The 18,379-nt window shown below is 49.0% G+C and overlaps 1 protein-coding gene across 4 annotated transcripts in view; it reads right to left on the bottom strand.

Moving 5' to 3' along the window:
• The window catches only part of CELSR2 (cadherin EGF LAG seven-pass G-type receptor 2), a 109,753-nt gene extending 91,814 nt beyond the window's left edge, over positions 1-17,939 (bottom strand). For all 4 annotated transcript variants that reach the window (XM_083445604.1, XM_083445606.1, XM_083445605.1 and 1 more), the window contains exon 1: positions 14,300-17,939. In XM_083445604.1, the coding sequence (XP_083301730.1) occupies positions 14,300-17,780 (3,481 nt within the window). In that variant the 5' untranslated portion in view covers positions 17,781-17,939. The remainder of the gene's footprint in view (positions 1-14,299) is intronic.
• Positions 17,940-18,379: the final 440 nt, after the last annotated feature.

The raw sequence follows: 18,379 nt of genomic DNA, 5'->3' as shown, positions 1-18,379 counted from the left end.
CTTCTGGGTTTGCTGCGGACGTCCGCCGAAATGGACGCTGGATGGGGCGGACTTATACGGAGGTAGCACTGTACAGGATTGCCTTCAGACCACTCAGGGGTTGGATAACTCCATACCCTCCAACATTTCTCCAATGAAAATAGGGACATCCTAAGGAAAAGTGGGACATTCCTGGATCAAATCAGAAACAAGGACAGCTTCTCTAAATCAGGGACGTCCCTGGAAAATAGGGACACTTGGAGGGTCTGAGTTTGCAGTATGAGGCAGCCAATGAGCCAGGCTGAGTCCTCTTTGCCAGTCCCAAAGCGAATGTCTACAAAATAACCACAGATTCTGATTATCTCCAAAGGGCTCAAACTGGGGGGAGTCTGGAGGTTGTAGCCAAGTCAGTCACATGCAAAGTAGACTTGATGAAATTAATGGATGTGACTAAGGTACGGTTCATCAATGCCAAGGAGCCTGCTCTGCGTATAACTTTGTTGGATACAAAACTGGGCTTGTAAATGAGGAGAGTGATGGAAAAGGAGATTTGCATTTTCACAATCTCTTCATGAAACAGGGCCTGCACCTTTGACAGCATCTTAGCCAGCTCTGTAATCAAAAGGACCACAAAGGAGAGAAGCTTTGCAACAAAATAAGTGGGAGTCATTACTGGAAAGGAGGGCCTTAAAAGAAGAAAAGAAATCCAAGAATCCAGTCCATGTTTTATGAACTGCCCGAAAGACATAAAGAAAAGCGCTCAAGTGCAGGGAAAGGCAACCAGCCGCTCTTGGACCCTTTTGAACCTGTCACAACATTGCTTGCACTGCCCTGAAGTGAGAAAAGCAACTGCTCAGATTCAGAAGACGAGAACCTGCAAGTGAAACCCTCTGCTTGCTTCACTTTCCCAAATAGGAAGCTAAAGTTTTCCCAACACAGATTAATCTGTATAAATAGAGGAAGCAGCAAATAAAACCTAATAGGCGGATGACCACCATCAAGTCCATTTTCTCCTCCCTGCACGCGTGACTCAGATCTGGGGAATCTATCAGCTCCCTAGCACAAGTGTGGAGAAGAAGAAGAAATGAATTACAGTGGTACCTCGGGTTAAGAACTTAATTCGTTCTAGAGGTCCATTCTTAACCTGAAACCGTTCTTAACCTGAGGTACCACTTTAGTTAATGGGGCCTCCTGCTGCCACTGCGCCACCGCCGCACGATTTCTATTCTCATCCTGAAGCCAAGGTAATATTTCTGGGTTAGCGGAGTCTGTAACCTGAAGCATCTGTAACCTGAAGCGTCTGTAACCCGAGGTACCACTGTACTCATGCCACCATTTTCGCCTTATATTTTGCATACAGTACTCTTTTCCACGCAGTTATTGTACTCTCCTGGGGAGGAGAGAGGAAGCAACAGTGAGAATTGGCCCCAAGAGATGGCTAACTGTCAAATACAGGACATGGGAAATCAGCAGACGGGAACATGACTTACAACAGTTCATGTAGAGCTTATGAAGAAACAGCAGAACAAATAGCAAAAGACAGCTGACCAGTAACTCAAAGCCTAGCAGTAGAAAGCTTTAGGGAAAATAAGTCATTCGGAGGCAGTGGGATAAAGAGAGCTATTAAAGATCCTACAATATATATATCAAATTTATTTGCGGCCCACCTTCAAGGGCAGGGCAGATATGATATCTACCTCAAGTTGGGCAAAATCTCTTTTTAAAGGATAGAAAAAATCAATTATTTGGCCAGTGCCATTGATTAAGGTGTAAAAGCAAGACTATTTGGAACTGTTTGGGACAAAGGGCCAATAGACACATACAAAATGAGCAAACCATAGATGGGGACATTAGAATGAGACAAAGCTGTCATCACCATGCGCAGCTTACAACCTAACCAAATTTGTCGTGCCATGACAGATTTGGCAGAGGTAGGTGGCATAGGAAACATGGATCGAATTGTGAGCAGAGTGCATGGCAAAACAGTAACATGCCAATTTCAACATGTGCTGAACTCAATGCACCCATGCCACACACTCGGCATAGCAATTTGTTTGCGCAAATTACCCCTAAAGCAGTTGTTTAAACATGTATCTACCTGGGATACAAGAAACCAAGCTGTTTATCTGCACTCTCAGAGAGTCATCCAAGCAGAAGTATGTGACAGGTCTCTGGAAAAGAAAGGTCCTTTTTCCATGGGACGCCCTTCTCATTGACTGCAACAGCCAGTTTGACATCTGAGTCTTCATTGGCATCAACCACTCTGAATGTACTTTTTAATTACTAGGCAACCATGTCGGAACATAAGACATGGCATATTGAGTAGAAGCAGGCAGCCAAAGTTGAAAAGTGCAAAGTGCACAGCCCACAGTGGTCCTCATCAGCCATGTGGGCTGCAGGAGGATAAGTGCTGGCTGAAATATGGTGCACATGTGTTAAACTGGGACCACATCCAGCATCACATCCAATCCCCTTAATAAGAGCTGCATGCCTTTAATGTGTGACCATCAGCATAGCCCTGCTATGCAAATGTGCCTGAAAAGAGCAAAGGAGCTAAGCACAGAATGGAGGACTGCAGACTATCCCACTTCTGGAACGTGCCCTTGGAATTTGAGGTCAAAAGTTTTTTCTGCAAGGGGGCAAAACATGGCTCAGAGACTGGCTAGAAGCCATTTCTTCTATGCTTTTTTGCAATCAAGAACATATATCCAAGTTCAACAATACAGACTTTTCCTCGGCAAAACGCACAGAAGTGTTGGCTGGGAAACCATCAGCTTCCTACTTCTGTGTATGTTTCCAATAAATGGAGCCATTTAAGTGCACATGAACAACCCACAACTGATGCGAGGTAAGTGCATCTTGTGCTCTGGCATCTGCACCCCAAAAAACCCATAGGGGTTTTTCATGTATCTCTCCAATCAGCCTGCATGGAGAATGCTTCTGTTTTCCTAGACGATGGACAGGAAAGCTGTGGTCCTCTAGATGCTGTTGGACTCCAACTCTCACCAACCACAGCCAGCTTGGCCAACACCCAGGCAAGATGAGAGCTGCATTTTGAAGCTACAGCTACCTTTGGACAGAAGAAGAAGAGGAGTTTGGATTTGATATCCCACTTTATCACTACCCGAAGGAGTCTCAAAGCAGCTAACATTCTCCTTTCCCTTCCTCCCCCACAACAAACACTCTGTGAGGTGAGTGGGGCTGAGAGGCTTCAGAGAAGTGTGACTAGCCCAAGGTCACACAGCAGCTGCAAGTGGAGGAGCGGAGGAGTGGTTCCCCAGATTGCGAGTCTATCGCTCTTAATCACTACACCACACTGGCCCTCAGAAATGACTTGGAAACCGTACTCCATGCTGTTGTAACTTCCAGGCTTGATTATTACAATGTACTCTTCCAACGTGGGGCTAACCTTGAAGACGACTCTGAAACTTCAACTTGTCCAAAATGCAGCAGGCAGATAGGGTTCTGTTTAGAGCTCATAAGGCCCCTGTTTCAAAACAGTCACACTTGTTGCCCATTGATTTCCAGGTCTGATTCAAGGTGCTCACATTAGTATTTAAATCCCTAAACAACTTAGGCCCCAAATATCTGAAAGACTGCCTCCTTTCCCATGGATCTCCTATGTTCTGATCAACAGAGGAGGCCCTCTTGGAAGCTCCACCACCCTCAGATATTCAGGGTGTGGCAGCTCAGAAGAGGACATTTTCTACAGCAGACCTAAGTTACAGAATATCCTCCCCACAGAGGTGTCATGTCTGCAAGATCATATGCTGAAGATGTACCGTACCTCTTTACCCTGACCTTTGACACCTGAGATACCTATTTTTAAGACCCATCCTGTTCTTTTCCATTGTATTTGTTTTAAACTGGTTTCAATACGGTCTTCTGGATTGCTGTAACCTGCCCTGGGACCCTGTGGTGAAGGGCAAGTGAGAAACCAAGTTAATAATAATAATTCAACAACATCTGGAGGGCCACAGGTTCTCCATCCCTATTCTAGAGCATAAAGCTCAAGAGGACCTGCTGCCCTCGGAGACTCTGACCTAGTTAATGTCTCCCCAACAGCTTACTGCCAATGATCTGCTCCTTCCCATTTTGTGTCTCATCTCATCCGCCTCCGCTATCCCACCACCCTAATCCCCTTGTAGTAAGGAATGCTTAATCCCTTGGCTTCTAACCCCCCGCCCCCAATCCATCACATCTCTGCACCTTTAAATCAGCATCATCCTCCATGCTAAACATCACAGACACAGTTGAGGGGCTGCAGGAAATGTTAAAAGGGTAGCCTCTCCCACGGAGCCCAGATGAAAGGGAGCCTGCTCTCAAAGGTCCAAGGAGGGAGCAGATGGCTTGAGTGCATTATCTGCAGTCAGCCCCCACCTCCACACTATCCTAGGTTGCCCTGCAATGGAGGGATCTTAGCAGCTGCCCAGCCTGCTCTGGGATTTTCACTCCCACCAAGATAGCTAGACTCCTCCTGACGTTAGCCCCGGAAGACTCAGCTTCACGGCTCAGAACACCTTGTCTTACACAGGTGGGTGGCAATTCAAAGCAGAAGGCTGTAAGTCAGGATTGTGGGGAACTGGAAGAACAGGAAGAAAAACCCCTCTGGGGGATGATGTACCAGTGAATGAGAAGATCCATCCAGGAATGAGAAAGGATGCTAGTTGCAGGAATACCTGTTGCAGGAAACCACAGGAGGGCAAGGTGTTCTTGGGCTAAGGTTCTGCTTGCATGTTTTCCCCAGACAGATATGGGTGGCGCCACTGTAAGAACAGGATGCTGGACCAGATAGGCTATTGGCCTGATCCAGCAGACCCTTCTTATGTGGCAGCTATCAGCTGGCATTAAGCAGGATTGGCGCAAAGGTTGCCAACAGAAATGACCATTTCTACTGCTTCAGCTTTAGATTCCAGCGGAAGCCCCACACACCACGGTTTGTTATACACAAGGTTTCAACCTCCTATCAAGCTTGAGTCCCTGCACACTTTTGAAACATTGTTCTTCCCCTGCTCATAACCATAACAAGCTTGATGAAATGTCCCTGCCTAGCCTCTCTTCCACCTTTCAATCTTTAACCTGGGTGTTAGGAGGTTGGCCTATCTTGATTAGCATGAATGGGCCTCGTGCCAGGGGTGTTTTTGGTTTTGGGGTTTTTTTTGCCTGGTGAGGGATTTAATGAAAGAATTATGTCCCATGATAGCTGGAAATCTTTCTCCCCAGCCTTCAGAACGTGACGCCCATCAGCGTTTGAGTGATGAGCAGGGAGACAACTGAAGGCAGCTGCAGTTACAGATTGAACTGGGACACAGACAGAAGGAGATGGCGTTGACATGACCTGTCCACTGCTTGCTCAACATCTTCCTTTTTCATCAGGCTTTTACCCCACAGAGTTGGAAGTATATGACTGATCCCTTGGAATGGGCAAATTCATGTGCCATATCAGGTGTTGATCAACTGTTTTGCCGTGATTTGTCTACGTGCTTTGTTTAGTTTCTTGTTTCCTGTTACTTTTGTTAGGTATATATTGTGTATTTAATAGTGCTGTGTTTTGATGCTGTGCTGTTAGCCAATCTAAGCATTTTCTTTTAAATGGAAATATAAATGTTTTTATAAACAAACCAAGTAAAAATGTAACAAGCCCAGTTCAACATAGTTCAGGACTGGTTGTTTTTCAGCATCTGCAGCATATTTTCTCCACAATTTGGGGGAAGCCATGTAGGGTCTTTGTTTACCTTCAAGTCACTAATGCAAGTGGTTTTAGTGGGATTCCAGGGTTTTCGCAGCGGATCCCTTAAATCTGTACTACCAAACTCACATGATCAGGAGACCTAATCTAGAGCTAATTAAGAGAAAACTCCCATATACTGAGTTGTTCATCATTCACCATTTAGTCACCAGGCAAAAAGATTGCTCTTTTCCTGGATCCTTGGCTAACTAAAGAATCTACAACCTTTAAAAAAAGGGAGGGGTATTCTTTCTGTTTGTTATTATGTTGCACATCTTTGTGTTTTTATAATGGAACCCATCCTGTGATCCTTGGGTGAAGGGTGGTGTAGGAATTCAATCAACAAAATAAATGAAAATAAATTATATAAACCCCATGCAAGCAGAAGAAGCGCAATGGGAATCAGGACACAAGTTGTGTGTAGTGGAAGATGCAGGAAGGTTACTAATAGCAAGTCTTAATTCTTTCTGGCCTGCCAGAAAGAACTGCAGAGAAACCACAGCCACCTCACCAGACTCCATACACTTGGGGCCATTTCACACATCATCATCATCTACCTGTCCTCCAAGGAACTCAATGAGGCATACATGGTTTCCCACCTCCCATTTAATCCTCAAAACAACCCTGTGAGGTAGACTAAGGCTAAGATAGAGTGACTGGACCAAGGTCATCCAATGAGCTTTATAGGTGAGCAGGGATTCAAACTCTGGTCTCCCAGGTCCTAGTCCAGCACTCTAACCACTATACTACACTGACCCTTAGAGATAAGTCACTATTTGCCACCAAGAGGACATTCATTATCAAACGGTAGCCAAATTCAGCTAGTAGTATACATGTACAATACATGTTTTCAGGTGTATCATCTGTACACATTTTAAAAGATACACATTTCCTGAAATTAATAAAAAGCGTGACTATAATCCTGAGACCTTGTTTCACCAGGAAAATATTGCATCCTCCAATCAGTGGCAGGAAAAATGTAGCTTGCGGATTTTTTCCAGAAGCTATTGCAAACATTGCAGTCGTATACAACACACATAATCTGGCTAAATGGAAGGTGTTGGGGGGGAGAGGACATCTTTTCAGAGTCCGATAGCCAAAGGCTGCTGCTAATCAGATTCCTTAGGGATCTTTGCCTACCAACCTTGTATAAATGGACAACAGAAAACTTAATGAATAATATCTTTGGTAGTGCTTGACCACAAACACATTGCTCTAATCATGGCCTGTTATTCTCCCTGCCATCTACACATGCCGTTGGCAGTATCTGGAAATGCATTTACATAAAAGCCCTTCTCTAGGTGTGAACAGCAAGCTCTGATGAATAACATTATTGGTCTGAAAAAGCAGAAGTCATTGGGGAAAGCGAATGTTCTGAACAATTTTCCTGCCCCTGGGGGCATCTTTGTCATCTGTTATTTGTAATTAGTCTTTTTGCAGGCCTAGAGTCCATCAGTAGCAGCAAGTTTGCTGTCAGGCCATCTCCAGCAAGGAAAGATTCACATCTTGCTATGCAGCTGTGTTGCGCTTTGCACTCCTCACAGTCTCTTTTTTTGCCAAGGCGAGGAGGGAGGGCAGCAATTCTCAACATCTGACGCAATGGCTGCATTCAGGTGTGCAGCTAAATCATGGTTTAGTGTTATGAGAAAGGACCACTGCAAGCCATCGGCTCATGCGCTCCTCCACTTTCATTTTAGAGATTAATCACAGCTTGTCATAACATCTGACCCTAGACAAATTATGAGTAATCTTACCTACAGCTTGCTCAAACAAGCCAATTTCAAATGATTTCGAAGCTGGATTGTTTCAAAAAACCACAGTTAAGCTTAACCACGGTTTAGGGTTCCGATGGCACACTAAATCATGTGTAGCCTAAAACAGAAGTGGAAGACTCCAATTTCCTCGCAGCTGCACCAGAAGCAAGAAGAGAGGAATGTGCAAGCCCAAGGCTCACTGCAGCTTGTTCCCATAAAGCCACACCATGGTTATATTTGGCATTATGTCCAAACACAGCCAGCCATGTACTTCTAGCAATAGGTCTCCAAATGCCAGTTGCTGGGCACTGAGAGTGGGAGAGGGCTATTGTGCTCATGTCCTGTTTACGGACTTCCCATAGGCATCTGGTTAACCAATTAAAATCATAGAACTGTAGAGTTGGAAGGGACCATGGGTACTATCTAGTCCAACCCCCTGCAATGCTGGAATATGCAGCTGTCCCATACAGGGACTGAACCTGCAACCTTGGCAATATCAGCAACATACTCTAACCAACTGGGAATGCTGCTTGAGATGGGCCGGGGTCTTCCCCCCAAAATATTCTCTCATTCTTTTTAAGCAGGGTTTACGTGGATGGCACTATATAAGTGTTCTTGCACTCAATACTGTACAAATATTTTACATAAGCATCTCATCTCCCTGCCTGAGTTAGGAAGAGTCTCTTCACATACACGTTTCCCATGAAGGCTTTGGCACAAGCAATGGTGACTCTTGCCATTCTTCCATTCCCAGCCACCTCCTCTGGAGCTGGACTACAAAAGAAGCTGCTGGACTACCATGATGTCCACTTGCATGCATTGTGTAGTATGGCCCCCAGTGACACAGGTGCTGACTCTACTTCAAAGCCTTTGGGGGGATTCATTGCAGAAGAGCATAGTCACAGCAAATCTGCAGAACTGGCACAGTTACAGGTGCCACATAATACTCATTCCTCATCTGCAATAAATCACTCTTTTAGTGCAGCAGCACCCACAGCTTGGAACCCCCTGACTACTGGCAGACACCTTCACTGCACAGTCATACCTTGGAAGTTGAACGGAATCCAAAATGTTTGGAAACCAAGGCACAGCTTCCGATTGGCTGCAGGAAGCTCCTGCAGCCAATCAGAAGCCGTGGAAGCAGCATTGGACGTTCAGTTCCAAAAAATGTTTGCAAACCGGAACACTCACTTCCAGGTTTGTGGTGTTCAGGAGCCAAAACATTCGACATGCAAGGCGTTTGACTTCCAAGGTACGACTGTACCTGCTAAAAACTTTTTGTTTAGGCCAGCCTACCCAGATATGTAGAATGTTTACATGTGTTTAAGTGGGTTTTTAGCTTATTGTTGATTTTAATTATTTCTGAATATTTAAATAGTTGTTTCTTACTATTTTTACCGACAATTTCATTGTCCTATTCTTTCTGTCAATCAAGCGGAATTTAATTCTTTATGAAATAAATTATTACCATCTACCCACCAGCTGGAAATACAACTGGGCATTTGTTCTCTTGCTTTGACTGGCCACACCAGGACAAAACCCTCCCTCTAATTCTGCAGTCACCAGCTCTGGAGTGCCAGCTGCAGCAATTTCCCAATAAACCCCAGCGGCTTGGATTCCCCCTGCATCAGAAGCCAGGAATACCATTCAGTGGGGCTCCAATGACAGCCAGGGGCTATGTGTATTATCGTCACTCCAATCTATCCACTGTACAGTATTCCCCAGTTCCTGTATTCCTATCCCCACAGAGCAGGTGCGACCGGCAGCCACCATGCTGAGAGTTTAATTGCCGAGACTCAGGGACAGCTGCTCTTAAGCATCTCCAAATTGGTCTCCGGCAGGAAGGCCTGCCATCGTCTTCCATGCTATGGAGGGCAGCATTAATAAGGGGGTAATGTTCAGCGATGCTCCTGGGACCTTCTACATATACAAACACAATCTCTCCCCTTAGCTTTTTGACAATGTTTGTGATCATCCGGAATACTGAACTTGTGAGCTGGGATGGGAGAAAAGTATGCCATCCCTCTTAGGAAAGGATAGACTAAAAACATTAACGACTTTGCAAGTCCTGACTTGGCGTGTCAAATCTCTGACAGCAGACAGCATCAGAGACTGTGTATTTTGCCAGAACTCCAACCTCAGCAGCTTCACCACAAAAAAAGGTTTTGGTTGGTTTTTAGTTTTTTTTAAGTCTGCATGGGGAGATACCCAATGCTCACATGATAATGATGGTGCCATTTTTAATCAATAACGATTTGGGGTTGGCTTTAGCAGGACGTGTCGTGCCCAATGTGGACGCTATACATGAAAGAGAATATATACACAAGCCCAAGAATGCCATCGGAGCAGAGGAAGAAAAGAAAAGAAAATGCAGGGATTAAAATGCAAGATTATGATGTGAAGAAAGAGTGGCGACCAGGGAATTATGCAGCTGACAGAAAAGACAGCTAAGTAACTTATATATGGCCTTGCCATAAATCAAACTGAAAGCAAGCAATTTCTTTTGCCACTAAAAGGAGGACAGGAGTCTGTGGGGTTTAACTTGCAGGTAAACAACAGTCATTCTACAAAATAGGAAGAACTTGGCTGCAACAGCAACTGAGCAACAAAATTATTTGCCTAGGATCTCATGAAATCATCCCCCTTTGAAGTTTTGGTCATTGTTGTTTTAAAGAGGACATGTTAACATTTATTTCTGCTGTTTAGGTAGAGAAAACACTAGCTGTGGTAAGGATTTGGACTACATGATCTTTGATGCCCCTGCCAACTTGAAATATAGCTTATACTGAATCAGACTTGGTCCATGTAGTTCAGTATTGTCTACACTGACTAGAAGTAACTCTCCAGAGTTTCAGATTGGTGTATTCCTGTTCCAACTGGGAGATGCTAGGGGCTGAACCCAGGACCCCCCACAGGTAAGACAGATGCTCTATCACTAAGATCTGGCCTTTCCCCAGAACTCAGATGCATCTACCACCCATTCCTACCCCGCCACAAAAATCTCCTGTCCCGTCGCCCTGCGAAAGCAGCCTAGTCAAATTGTCAATGGCAGTTGGCAGGTTTCACTTCACTTTGTGCGTGCTGTAACAATCTGTTATTAGCCCTCCCTGAAGGCAGATGCCAACTGCATCACAAGCAGAATTTGGACCATAAATTCAGCTCTAATTCCTGGCGAAAACCTTGTCGAACAGGTGCTGCTACAAAGACCCAGGAGAGTAATAGGCAAGTAATAACTAGTTACTTGAAGGCGGAGAACAATTGTAGATGCTGGCCAGGCTAGGCCAGGCTACGTTCCTCCAAGGAGTTCCACCAGCAGATACTTCCCATCCTTGGTAGGGATGACTCTAGGGCCAATGAAAGTTGCCAGATTCGCACACACAATGATTCAGTTTCACTAAGGATCAGGTGCAGGCGAGGCACCAACCACACCTGGCGTGATTTTGCCTTGAGGAAATTACTGCCTATAGAGGCAAAGAGGCTGGGTTGCGAAGAAGTGAGGAGCCCAAAGTTTTGTAGTCATAGCCCATCCTCTCCAAAGCCTCCAATTCCTGCTGGGTGCAGGCTTCAAACTCCAGATAAAAGAGGGATGTGTGCTATCAAGCCACCAGATCTAAGTTAGGAAAAGGAGCATCTGCCAGGTTGAATTCGCTCCAGCACAGAGTGGGAGGCTTTGCAGAAGTGAGTCAACAACATCCTGATTCATGAGATTTAACATGAATGTGGGGGGGGGGGTGTAAGGCGTGTAAGCTCTATCCTGTTTGCCCAAGTGGCTTCTCTCCCTTCCTCCAACTACGCCCACGACCACCACATGTTCCTCGCTCACAGCCCAGTCCTTTGCGGCCAGAGTGGGGAGGAGGGCAGTCATTAGAGCCAGGATCAGCCCCTGCTGTTCTTGGGCAGAGTCCATAGCCCCGGCAACTGGGAAGGACCCACCTCTGCCCCTTTCTAAACAAATCTGATCTGGCACTCTAAGCAATGCCAGATAGGTAGGTATTTCCCACAATGCCCAAAAGCAATGATACACCAGAGACTTTGTGGGAAATTAAATTGCAAACAGACACAGCTCTGAGCAACGCTGTTGACTCAGTAAGCCCACCATAGAATGTCGACAGAGGAGGAAGCTCACTAAAGGACACTTTGCCCAGAGCCCCTTGAACCCGGAACAAGTTGTGAAGGTGCGGCAGGGTCTTCTCCATAGGAAAATCCTTAGTAAGCTGTATATACCCTGCCAGCCTTAGTTCATCTATCCATTCAGACATGTGTTCAGCACACACTAGTCTACAACATTATATATTGATGATGCTCGCCCACCAATGAAACACAAGAGTCCATCTAAAAAATGTGATCTCCAGCCATTTTCAGTAGCATATTTGAAGATAGCAGGGCAATAGCTGCAGTTCCGTTGTGTGGAAGGGTCTTCTGGGTACTCAATGGAACTTCTTTTCCCCTCCACCCTTCCATGTGCCCTCAAAATCAGCTCTGGAAGGTTGGGGGGGACCATCTAGAATGGGAGTAGGAGAGAAAACATTGTGGCCATGGAACCCTGTTGGCAAAGCACTGAATACAACCCACTGACATTGTGGCTTAGCCATAGTCTCTTTTTAAAGTTGCTGGAAATGGTCAGAAACACACACCTTGGGGTCAGGAATTGCCTCGTGGATGAGGCCGTTCCTGAGCAGGACCTCTCTCTTCCTGATGTCACCACAATTCCAGAAAAAGGAAAGGGAACCTGTAGACTTCCATATGCTGTTGAACTACAACTCCCAGCATCCCTGGCTGTTAGCCATGCAGGCTGAGGCAGATGGGAGTTGGAGTCCAGCAACATCATGAGGTCCACAGGCTCTGCATCCCTGTTCCAAAAGGCTAAAGCAAATTCAACTTATGCAGTTCACAGTCAATGTTTTGTAAATCCCCCACTATTCGGAGGGGAGCAGGGAGTTGGGAGACCCTTGTTGAACTTGGGTCCTGCATGCAGGCTTCCCACAGGCATCTGGTTAGCTGCTATGAGAACAGTATGGCTGATGTTCAGGAATGATGGGAGTTGTAGCTCAGCAACCTTTGCAAGGCCACAGGTTCCCCATCCCTGCATCTATTTGTATCCTACAAACAACAACCGTCTCTGCTGATGCTTGCCTCTTTGCTTACCCTGCAAAGTTCTGCACTGGGACAGTGGCATTTAATTTAATGTAATTGCAAAGCACAGACACCGGGCATTGTAATAAAGTGGCAGTGTAGGAAAAGGAGACTATCTGGCTAATTAAAGGGACTGCATCCTTCTCCTGGAACAAAACAGCTATTCTACTCCAGTGACACATTTCCCCACATGCTACACCCATCTCAGGCACACAAATTCCACGTCTGTGTTGCAGAAGAGTAGCTGCGTTCATTTCTCGGTTGCAGCAAAAATGCAACAAGCGGTGGAATTTGATTACGTTTCACTGAGAGTAGACCCACTGCAAAGAATGGAGGTCATCAATTTCAGTGGGTCTGTGTAAAACTTAGCAGCATACCACCCAAAAAGTATTGTGGCATATTGAGGAACAAAAAGCATACAGGAGTATAAGCTCTGGGAGAAAAGAGCCCATGTTTGTTGTGGGACCATGTCTGGTAGCAATGACACTGACATGCTAAAGGTTTTCTTATAGGACAGCCAGATATCTCCCAGCATTCTCCCTCGTCTTCCAGGCACTGATAAACAGAATCTCAGAGCTCGGAGGAAGATCAGCTCCATCTTCCGAATGAATGATCACAGAACAGACCCATCTTGCACTCCTCCTGCCTCATCCGCACTGCCCCAAACACCAAAAGCCACTATTGGTGGCATCAAATCATCATGCATTCAGCTCGCATGCAAGGAAAGCCAATTTTATATGGAATTAGCCCCAAGTGGTTGGTTCCATTCAAAGGGAATAGAAAGGAAGGGCAGGAGGAAGAAGATTCTTTGGCTGGGATACTGGGAGCCTGTGGAAGAGATGGGGTGGGGGGAGAAATTCTGCAGCTTCGGCTGTTGTCTCAGAGCAAAGACTGGGGCAGCCAACTGGAGCAGCGCACGGAATCCTGGATCACCATTTGGCTGTTATGCAACCTCCACCAATTCCAAAAAAGCAGTTCTACTTTGCTGCTGCTGCTGCTGCTGCTGCTGCTGCTGGACCTTTGTAATGATCAGCTAAATGCTTCCTAATTGCAAACAACAGATTAAGCCAGCCTCCCCTGACCTGGTGCTCTGATGATGATGATCATTATTATTATTATTATTAATTACCCACCCATTACCCTAAGGTCCCAGGGTGGGTTACAACAGTTCAAACACAATATTAAAAACAGATTAAAACAACAACCGTAGAAATAAGGTAGGTCCAAAAAACGTACATCTCAAGTGTCAAAAGCGAGTGTAAAGATGTTTTGGACTACAACTCCCAGAAGCCCAAGCCAGCATGGCCAAAATTCAGGGATGGTGGGAGTTGCAGTCCAGGGCACCAGGCTGGGGAAGGCAGTGTGGCCATATACCACATATTCAGAATGATTATTTAGCCAAAGTTTTCTGGTGTGATCAGACGCCCTTTCTTTAAAAGCTTCCTTGGATGTTTTTAAGCAGAGGTTGGGTGGCCATCTGTCATGGATGCTTTAGCTGAGATTCCTGCATTGCAGGGGGTTGGACTAGATGACCCTTGGGTCCCTTCCAACTCTAAGATTCTATGATGCCATTTGAGATTAGCCACAAGGTTAGGAGAGCATGAGGTAGGCATGCAGAGTTGAGCTAGATTGCTCCAAAAGCTTCTCCTTCCCCCAAAACTTGAGATCCAAACCCACATGCACAGGAATGCATTTGCCACCTTACCTGACACAGATACTCTCATGATCGCTTCCAAAGGCCTGTTGTTATCCAAGGCCCTGCTCAGACGTAGCTCTCCAGTGCTGTGGTTCAGGAGCACCAGCCTCAGGTCGTTGCCTTGCTCAAAGCTGTAGGTGAGCGTATCGGAGACATCTGGGTCATAGGCTGGGATTCTGCCAATCACACCCGTGGGGAAACTGCTGGACTTGTTGGTGATATAGTTATTGAAGAGGATCTCAAAATTCTTCAAGACAGGGATGTTGTCGTTCTTATCCAGCAGGCGGACGTGCACCGTGGCCCGGCTGACGAGTGGGGCTGAAGTAGCCTGGACCACAATGACATACTCAGACTTGGCTTCATAATCCAAATCCATCAGTGCCGTCAGCTCTCCGGAGAAGATGTCGAGTTGAAAGACCTCGGGAATGTTGCCTTCCACTATCTGATACATGATCTGGGCATTGGTGCCCTCATCTGGGTCGCTGGCAGTGATCCGGGCCACCACTAAACCAATGGGGCTGTTCTCCTCAACAAAAATGTCAAACTCATCCTGTTCAAAGACAGGGGGGTTGTCGTTGACGTCAAGAACAGTGATATAGACATCAATAGGGGTCCTCATGGCTGGCATGCCCTTATCGACGGCATATGCCCTAAGCTCATATAATGGGACGTTCTCCCTGTCCAGCCTGCGCAGTGTCCTAACAATGCCCGATGTGGATTCAATTATGAAGTCTCCATCCCCATCGTCCCCACCCTGGAAGGTATAGAACACCCTCCCATTCAGCCCAGAGTCTCTGTCGGTGGCGGAAACCTGCAGGACACTCGTGAAAGCTGGCACATCCTCATATACAGAACCCTGGTAGTTATCCCTTAAGAACTGAGGTGCGTTGTCATTTACATCGTTGACTAGGATCTCCAGGTAGGTAGTATCTGATTTCTGGGGGATACCATTGTCCCGGGCTGTAATTGCCAATGTGTAGGACACCTGATCCTCATAGTCCAGCTCCATCTGAGTGGTGACAGCACCAGTATCCATATCTATCTTGAACTGAGGGATACTGTCTTCCATGAAGTAAGTAATGCGGGCATTCTCCCCCGTGTCCTCATCCGTAGCACTAATAATAACTACAGTGGTACCCACTGGCCTGTCCTCATTGATGTTCACGGTGTAGTGGGAGCTTTGGAAGACTGGTCGGTGTGTGTTGGCATCTGTCACATTCACAAAAACCTGGGCCGTGTCAAGTCGTGTGCCATCGGAAGCAGTAATGGTAAGCAGGTACTGACGCTCTAATTTGTAATCCAAGGGTAGGGCCAGGGTGATGAGACCCCCACCACTCTGGCTGGTTATGGAGAAGCGATTGCGGGTGTTCCCATTAGTGATCTGGTAGGTGATGACGCTGTTGACATCCCGGTCGATGGCAGAGACTGTAAGGACACTGGTGCCCACAGCAGCGTCTTCATTGAGCCTCATGGTATATTCCTTTTGAGTAAACTCAGGATTGTTATCATTGACATCCAGGACAGTGATGCTGACGCTGGCCGAGGAGGTCATGGGGGGGCTACCGTGGTCTCGGGCCTCAACACCAAAGTTGTAGAAGTCCACAGCTTCACGGTCCAATTCAGAGGCCACCACAATCCAGCCTGTGTTGTTATTGATGGTGAAGGGGAAATCAGAGCTCGTGTCAACCAGAGCATACTCCAGCCGAGCGTTCTCCCCAGAATCCGCATCAATGGCTTGGATGTGGATGACAGAGTAGCCCACAGGGACATTCTCCAGCACCGTGGACTGAAAAGGGGTGCTGACAAATATGGGGGCGTTGTCATTGACATCCAACACCTGGATGGTCACCAGCCCACTGATGTTGGACAGAGGGGGTCTTCCTCCATCCTGGGCCCTAATGCGGAGGGTGTATTCCTTATTCATCTCATAGTCAAGCTGGCTGACCACATCAATGTTACCTGTCTGGGCATCGATGTAGAACTGGCCGCGGGTGTTGCCACTCATGATGCTGTAATGCACCAGAGCATTGCTACCTTTGTCCCGGTCAGTCGCATTGACCCGCAGGATGTGAGTGTTGGAGGCCACGTTCTCGGGCACCTGCACCACGTAGCGTTTCTCGCTGAACTGCGGCGAGTTGTCGTTATCATCCTCCACCGTGATGTGGATGGTGGCTGTGGTGCTGCGTGGCCCCGGGTCTTTCCCTTGGTCATTGGCCTCCACCATCAGCTGGTAGGCCTCAACCGCTTCCCGGTCCACCAGGCCGTTGGTGCGAATGACGCCGGACTTGGGGTCGATCTCAAAGATCCGGTTGGAGCCGTTCCCGTTCAGGATGCGGTACAGGATGTTGGCGTTGGGGCTGGCATCCCCATCCGTGGCCCTCACCGTCAGCACTTCGTAGCCCACCTCCAGGTTCTCCCGCATGCTCTCCTTGTACTCCTGCTGCTCAAAGACCGGGTCGTGGTCATTGGTGTCGCTCACCGTGATCATGAGGGTGGCCAGGGCGGTGCGGCGTGGCACGCCGTGGTCCGTGGCCGTCACGCGGAACACGTGGGTGCTCTTGGTCTCCCGGTCCAGCTCCTCAGCCGTCGTCACGGCCCCCGTCTGGGCATCGATGGCAAAGAAGCTGTTGGAGCGGCTGTCGTAGAGGGCATCCATGGAGTAGTCCAAGCGGCCCCACTCGCCCTCATCGGGGTCCAGGGCCCGCAGCATGATCACGGGGGTCCCCGCCGGCCTGTTCTCCGGCACTGAAGCCTGGTAGGCTGGCATCTGGAACTGAGGGCTGGCGTTGACGTTCCTCTTGGAGCGGCTGCTCCCCGCGCCACCTCGGGGGGCCCCCTCGGATTGCCACAGCTTCTCCATCTGCTGTTGAGAAGAGCCCAGGCCGAGGCTCCACAGGACAAAGGTCTCTCCCTCCTCCTCCTCCTCCTCCTCACAGAGGCTGCACAGGAGCTCCAGGCGCAGCGGGTGCCCGGAGCGGAGGCACCTGGCCCGAGGGGGCAGCATCAAGTCCTCCTGGAGGTGGTCCGACGGCTCGCTCCCGCCGCTGTCGCCTCGCAACCGGCAGCGCAGCCGGCAGCCTCCCCGCGAGCTGGCCGGCGGCAGGGGGACGCGCGCGCCCGGCTCCATGCACAGCGCCCGCCTGCGCCCCCTGCGGAACCGCGGGCCCGGCTCCGGGGCCAGCAGGAGCCGGCTCAGCAGCACCAAGTCGCCGTCCTCAGCCGCGTCGCCGCCGCCGCCGCAGCGCGGCCCGAGCAGGTGCGCCCAGAGGCCGCGGGCAGGACGCGCGGCCGGGCAGCGCCACGAGAGCGGCGGCGCGGCGCAAGCGGGGAGCAGCTCCGGCTCCGGCGGCGGCGGCCAGGCCGGTCCGCTGAAGGGGGCGCAGGGCGGCCCCGGGGGGCTCCGGGCTGCGGCCGAGCGGGGGATCCCCAGCGCCGCCAGCAGCAGCAGCACAGCCCGGCCGGGGGCGCAGCAGCCGCAGCCGCCGCCCATCTCCCGCCGCCGCCGCCCGCACTCCGGCTTCCTCTCGCTCCGTCCGTCCGCGCGTCGCTCAGCAGCTGCGCTTCATGCCCAGCGGAGGATCCGGGCCGAGGCGCCCGCCGGCTCCGCCGATCAGCCCCAGCAGGTCCGCCGCCGCCGCCGCCGCCGCGTGCGCTCTTGCTCGCAGCCCGCGAAGGTCTCTCCGCCTGCCAACCAGCCCGGCAAGGCTCCGCTGCGGCAGCAGCTCGCCGACGCTCATTTCCATAGACCTGCGGCTCTTAAAGGAGCCGCGGCAGCCCCGGCTGCTGGAGAGGAGAGGCAGCCGTGCGGTGGGGCCCTCCCCGGCGTTATACCGCCACTTTCTCCCCCAGTGGCGGCGGCGGCAGGTCCGCCGGGCTCCTGTTGGCCGATGGCCGGGCCTTAGGAGCAACCCGGGAATAACAGGTGGTGGCATTGAGCGTGTACAGAGTGCAGCAGGGCCTCGGCTTGCTCATGTCCGCAGGCAGTCTCTGCCCACCTGGACTGACTTTTATTTGTTTATTTCTGACGTTTATATGCCGTCTTTTCTTCTGGGGGTGTACATGAAGCATAGAATTGGAAGGGAACAGGAA

This window comes from Podarcis tiliguerta, assembly GCF_965153285.1.
Source record: "Podarcis tiliguerta genome assembly, chromosome: 6".
In the NCBI taxonomy this organism is placed as follows: Eukaryota; Metazoa; Chordata; class Lepidosauria; order Squamata; family Lacertidae; genus Podarcis; species Podarcis tiliguerta.
Note: the sequence above shows the minus strand (reverse complement) of the source record. Positions and strands in the feature narration are given on the sequence as shown.